Source organism: Neopelma chrysocephalum, unplaced genomic scaffold (genome assembly GCF_003984885.1).
Source record: "Neopelma chrysocephalum unplaced genomic scaffold, ASM398488v2 Primary Assembly neopelma1_96464, whole genome shotgun sequence".
In the NCBI taxonomy this organism is placed as follows: Eukaryota; Metazoa; Chordata; class Aves; order Passeriformes; family Pipridae; genus Neopelma; species Neopelma chrysocephalum.
This window is the reverse complement of record NW_020925111.1, coordinates 49511-55333: the sequence shown is the minus strand read 5'-3', so window position 1 is coordinate 55333 and position 5823 is coordinate 49511. Positions and strand designations below refer to the sequence as shown.

Here is a 5823-nt window from a genome sequence, read left to right as displayed (position 1 = left end):
TCCAGTCCCAAAAACCTCCAAGGATGGAGATTGTGGCAGCTCCAGGACCAGTCCAGTCCCAAAAACCTCCAAGGATGGAGATTGTGGCAGCTCCAGGATCAGCTCATATCAAAAACCTCCAAGGGTAGAGATTGGGTCAACTCTGAGACCAACCCAGTTCCAAAAACCTCCAAGGACGGAAAATGCACCTTCTGGGAACTGACCCTAAACCTGCTTTGTTGGGGTTCCCCAGTGCAAAGGGATCCAGCTCCAGCATCACTTGAGGGTCCCAAAAATGTGGCAAAACTTCCCCATGTCTCCGGTCGGTGGTGGTGGGAGACGTGGTGGGTCTGGGGAGGGACCACCCCCGAATCCCAGCTCTGGAATCATCGTGTCCCACCCCCCTCCACCTCCCAGGTCCCCACCTCGGCCCCTTACCCTGGCCATGGGCATCTTGTTGGCCTCCACGTAGAAGTGGGGGGTCCGCACCTCGTACAGGGCTCCATAGTCCAGCTCCTGCCGGGAGAAATTCCCGAGGGGGTCACCAGGGTGTGGGAAGGGGCTACAGGGGCGTGTGGTTGGATACAAGGGGGTTGGGGAAGGACCTAAAATCCCTTTGCAACTCACGGAATGAATCGAGTTGGAAAAGACCCCTGAGATCATTGGGAGACCCAAGCCCACCTTGGCACCCAGAACGTGGCACCGAGTGCCAAGTCCAGGCTCTGCTTCAACACCCCCAGGGACAGGGACTGCACCCCCTCCCTGGGCAGTCCATTCCAAGGTCTGATCCCTCTCCCTGGAAAGAACTTCTTCCCCATGTCCAACCTAAACTTGTTGGAAGGGAGTTACGGGGGGTGAGCGGAACGAGCTTGGTCGGTTCTGCTTGGGCTTGTCCCGGAATTCTGGAGGGTGGTGGAGCCGGGCAAAAGGGCACTGAACCTTCCCTCCAGGACCCCCCCTTGCCGGGAGCACTCACGGTGGTGCCCATCTTCTCCAGAGTCTCCTCGTTGATGGGGTAGCGCAGCTTCATCTTGCGGTACAGCGGGTGCTTCTCGTAGTAGCTGATGAGGTCCACCAGGCTCTCGAACTCGGCCGAGCTGCCCAGCATGAAGAGCCTCCCCTCCTGCTGGATCCGGCAGTGCTTGATCTTCCCCTCCGCCCTGGAGCCGGGACACGCGGCGAGGGACGTGTGAGGAGGGCCGGATCCCGGCTCCACCGCGGGAACCACCCCGAGGACGTCCCCACGGGGAGGGCTTTGCATGTCCTGAGGTCTCAACAGACCCAAGTCGAGCCCGGGAGGCCTGGTGGTGGCCACACTCACCGGAAGGAGATGGCGTAGGAGTTGGGCTCGCCGCGCTTGCGCACCAGGAAGGCTCCGTCGCGCGGCACCCGCATCAGCATGTGCTCGGCCTGCAGGCGCGTCAGGCTGGCGTGGTACCACCTGGCCGGGCAGAAGGCGGGCACGGGGGGGCTGCCACCAGCGTCCCCGCGCCCCGGAGGGCGCCCGGTGCCAGGGGGGTGGGGGGGATCACTCCTCACTCTTTGCTCTCGTGGGCGTTGGGCTGCGGGACGGGGTCGGTGAGGCGCATCTCGAACTCGTTGCAGCGCAGCGGCACCTCCCGGTAGTGGCAGATGAGGCTGTAGAGGCTGTCGAAGACCAGGTTGTCCGTCAGGTAGAACTTGGTGGCCCCGGCCTCCTGCCGCGAGTGGATCCGGCAGTGCTGCACCCGGCTGGACCTCCTGGCGCGGCGGGGGGAGAAAGGCAGGTCAAAAAAAGGCGGCGTTTCCCCCCTGGAAAAGCCATTCCGGCCACCAAACCGGGCGTTGACCGGAAGGTTATCCAGGCGGGATGGCCAGAGCGGCTCAGGAATGGCGGGATCCCACCTCTCCGGAGCTCCTACCAGAAGGAGAGGGTGTAGTCGCCCACGAAGGTCTCGCTCTCGCGCACCAGGAAGGTGCCGTCCTTGCCGCCCGTCTCGGTGCAATACTCGTGCAGCAGCTTCTCCGCGATCTGCCGCCCGTCCCGGCCCCCGCCCAGCTTCCCGTGGAACCACTTCTCCGTGAAGTGCAGCTCGTTGTTGTTGAACTCCTGCGGGGTCACCCCCCCCAAAAGAGGTTTTGTGCCACCCTCTGCCTCCCTGCCCCCCCCGTGGAGTTCTCCCCTCGCCCCTCACGCACCTCCTTCTGCTCCACCTCCTCCTCGTCCTCGTTGAACTGGTAGCGGGAGGTCTCTTCCGAGTAGTAGATCTTGTTGCTTGTCAGGACGAAATAATGAGGGCTCCAGGTCTGGGGAAGGAGGAAGAGCGTTCCCGGGGTGAGGAGAAGGATCACGTGGAAGGATGGAGCTTTGACACGGGGTCTCTGCTCCCTCCCGCTCCCCAGGTCTAGGAGAGCCCATTCCATGCCCATCCCAAACCCAGGGGTCTGACAGGCCCCACTCAGCTCCTCCCTTACGTGGTCGATGGGGTCTTCGAGGTAGAGGATCCCGTTCTTGATGGAGTTGCTGATGTCGTTCTCCGAGTAGCTGGCGGTGGACACCTCCTCGTACAGGTTCCCTTCGACCAGCTTCTTGTGCTGGGGAGCGCCCAGGGGGTGGGACACGGCGGCCGCGGGCACACCGAGCTCCCAACCCTCCAGATCAAACTCCCACAGGTCCCTTCCCACCACCCCCCACCCCGTTCCCCTCGGCCACCTCTCGGTGTAGAACATCGGAGAGGTGTCTGGAGGGATATCACGGAGGGATATCACTCTTGAATCCCAAGATTTGGGAGAATCCCCACCCCTCCCACCCCATCCCTCCTGCCAAGCGGGATTTCGGGGGCGCACCTTGATCAGGATCTTCTTCTTGAGCTGGGTGGGCGAGGGCAGCTCGTCGGCGTTGATGTCCACGGGCTTGGTGAGGAGCATGTCCCCGAAGACCTTCTTGAAGTGGGAGGCCATGTTCCGCTGCTGCACGATGCTGCAGTGGTCCTCGATGGACAGGATGATGGGGAACCTGCAGGAGGAGGGCGGGAATGGTGGGAATGGTGGGAATGGTGGGAATGGTGGCGCTGCCGGGATTTGGGAGCCGTGGGAGGAGCCGGGGCTTACTCGGAGGTGACGAAGGCGTGTTCCTTGATGGTGTGCAGCACGTCCAGGAACTTGATCTTGGAGGTGAGCGTGTGGCCGTGGTAGATGATGGGGAGATCATCCGGGCCGTCCCAGCAGTCCACTGGGTGGGAAGACATCCCAGTTAACACCCCGGCACTGGGGAGCAGGGTTGGGGTCCCCCAAAGGACATGGAAGACTCCCCGCTCTGGTGCCGCTCTGGTGCCGTGGGATGGGAGCAGGAGGTGGTCAGGGATGTGACAGGAGGTGCTGGGGGTGGTTCCAGCATCCCTGGGAGGTGCTGGGGGGGTTCCAGCATCCCTGGGAAGCGCTGGGGTGGAATTCCAGCATCCCTGGGAGGTACTGGGGTGGTTCCAGCATCCCTGGGAAGCGCTGGGGTGGAATTCCAGCATCCCTGTGAGGAACTGGAGTGGTTCCAGCATCCCTGGGAAGCTGGGGTGGAATTCCAGCATCCCTGGGAGGCGCTGGGGTGGAATTCCAGCATCCCCGTGAGGTGCTGTGGGGGTTCCAGCATCCCTGAGAAGTGCTGGGGTGGAATTCCAGCATCCCTGTGAGGTGCTGGGGGTTTCCAGCCTCCCTGTGAGGAACTGGAGTGGTTCCAGCATCCCTGGGAAGTGCTGGGGTGGAATTCCAGCATCCCTGTGAGGTGCTGGGGAGAATCCAGCATTCCTGGGAAGTGCTGGGGTGGAATTCCAGCATCCCTGTGACGTGCTGGGGTGGAATTCCAGCATCCCTGTGAGGTGCTGGGGGGGCTCCAGGATTCCTGGGAAGCACTGGGGGGGGAATTCCAGCATCCCTGGGAGGTGCTGGGGTGGAATTCCAGCATCCCTGGGAAGTGCTGGGGACACTCACACTCGATGCAGCGGCAGCCCATCCGCAGGCACCGTGCGTACGCTTCCAGGGAGGACTCGCTGGAGAACTGATCCCCTGTCAGGTACCTGAGGACAGACAGGGAGCAGTTGGGGGGGGTGGGACACTCCTGGATGTCACAGAGTCAATCATAGAATCATAGAATCAGCTGGTTTGGAAAGCACCTCCGAGATCATCAAGTCCAACCCTTGATCCAACCCCGCCGTGGTTCCCAGCCCATGGCACTGAGGCCACATCCAGTCTCACCTTAAACACCTCCAGGGATGGTGACTCCATCCCCTCCCTGGGCAGCCCATTCCAATGGTTAATCCCTCTCTCTGGAAAGAATTCCTTCCCAATATCCAACCTAAACCTCCCCTGGCACAGCTGCAGACCGAGCCCTTGTGTCCTACTGCTGGTTCTTGGGAGAAGAGACCGACCCCCCCTTGGCTCCCCCCTCCTGTCAGGGAGTTGCAGAAAGTGAGGAGGTCTCCCCTGAGCCTCCTCCTCTCCAGGCTGAGCTCCCACAGATCCCTCAGCCTCTCCTCATGGGAATTGGGCTCCAGACCCTTCCCCAGCCTCGTTGCTCTTCTCTCCACCTGCTCCAGCCCCTCCATGGCCTTCCTGAGCTGAGGGCCCAGAGCTGGACACAGCACTGGAGGTGAGGACTCACAGGGGAAGAATCCCTTCCCTGCTCCTGCTGCCACACTGATCCTAATCCAGGCCAGGATCCATTGGCCTTCTTGGCCACCTGGGCACACTCTGGCTCATGTTCAGCTTCCTGTCAATCCAAACTCCCAGGTCCCCTGAGGAAATCCCAGCCCGTCCTCACGTGTTGTGGGAGGAGGAGATCCAGTACTGGGACAGGGGGTGGTTCATCTCCTCGGGCACCACGCGCTCGTACTTGGCGTCCATCACCATGTTTTCCTTGGAGAAGAGGTACGTGAGGAACTGGGAAAGCAGGGGGTGGAAAGCAGAGAGGTCAGAGCCTGGCAGGGCCACGGAGACACCTTTGGGTGGGTTCTGGGTGGGGGGCACCCACCTCATCCAGCTGGAAGGAGGGATCCGACGCCTCGCCGGAGCTCTCCCGGAGGTAGGTGCACATGTATTCCCGCACCATGCCCACGTCGCTGGCCCAGGATTCCTGGGAGACAGATGTGGATGTTGTTACAGGGCCGGAGCATCCCATGGGAGGCCCCCGAGGCCACGGGGGTCTGAAAGAAATCCCACCTTCTGGTCGTGCAGCAGGAACTTCTGGAAGTCATAGAGGGAGACCTGGCACAGCTCGGGGCGGTCCACGTTCCTGGGACACGGATCAGCCACCAGTGAGAAGCGGGAGAAGGAGTTGGGATGGATCCCATGGGAGAGTCAAGGCTGCCAGGGCCCACCTGCAGCTCAGCTCCCCTATTCCTGCCCCATTCCCACCAGGAGTGTGCAGCGTTGTCCGAGGATACGGGGAGGGCAGGGCGGAATGTCCCTACATCCCTGGCAACCTCATCCACTTCCGTCCATCCTTGTTCCTATCCCTGCTCCCATCTTCGCTCCCCTCATTCCCACTCCCACCTCGACTCCTCTGTCCATTCATCCCTCCTCTCATCCCTGCTCTCAGCCCCACTTCCATCCCTGCTCCCACACCCCTCACATTCCTGTTCCCATCTCCACTTCCACCTCTTCTCCCACCCCTGCTTCCATCCCTGCTCCTATCCCTGTTTCAATCCCCGCTCTCATCCCCTCTTCCATCCCTGCTCGAATCCTCACTCCCATCCCTGCTCTCAACCCCTCTATCTCTGATCCCGCTCCCCTCCCATTCCCACTCCAATCTCCACTCCAACTCCACTCTCATCTCTTCTCATCCCTGCTCCCATCCCCACTCCCATTCCCATCCCC

General features: G+C 61.7%; 1 protein-coding gene across 1 annotated transcript in view; it reads right to left on the bottom strand.

The window, feature by feature from the left end:
* The window catches only part of LOC113981334 (1-phosphatidylinositol 4,5-bisphosphate phosphodiesterase gamma-1-like), a gene marked incomplete at its 3' end in the record, with an annotated part of 27168 nt that overhangs the window by 9752 nt on the left and 11593 nt on the right, over positions 1-5823 (bottom strand). The window contains exons 8-20 of the mRNA XM_027708681.1: positions 5167-5239; positions 4979-5080; positions 4769-4887; positions 3940-4025; positions 3070-3190; positions 2806-2974; positions 2434-2553; positions 2158-2265; positions 1881-2068; positions 1519-1719; positions 1301-1420; positions 956-1139; positions 418-495 (exon numbers count right to left, since the gene is read on the bottom strand). Coding sequence (XP_027564482.1) covers positions 418-495; positions 956-1139; positions 1301-1420; positions 1519-1719; positions 1881-2068; positions 2158-2265; positions 2434-2553; positions 2806-2974; positions 3070-3190; positions 3940-4025; positions 4769-4887; positions 4979-5080; positions 5167-5239 — 1669 coding nt within the window. The remainder of the gene's footprint in view (positions 1-417; positions 496-955; positions 1140-1300; positions 1421-1518; positions 1720-1880; positions 2069-2157; positions 2266-2433; positions 2554-2805; positions 2975-3069; positions 3191-3939; positions 4026-4768; positions 4888-4978; positions 5081-5166; positions 5240-5823) is intronic.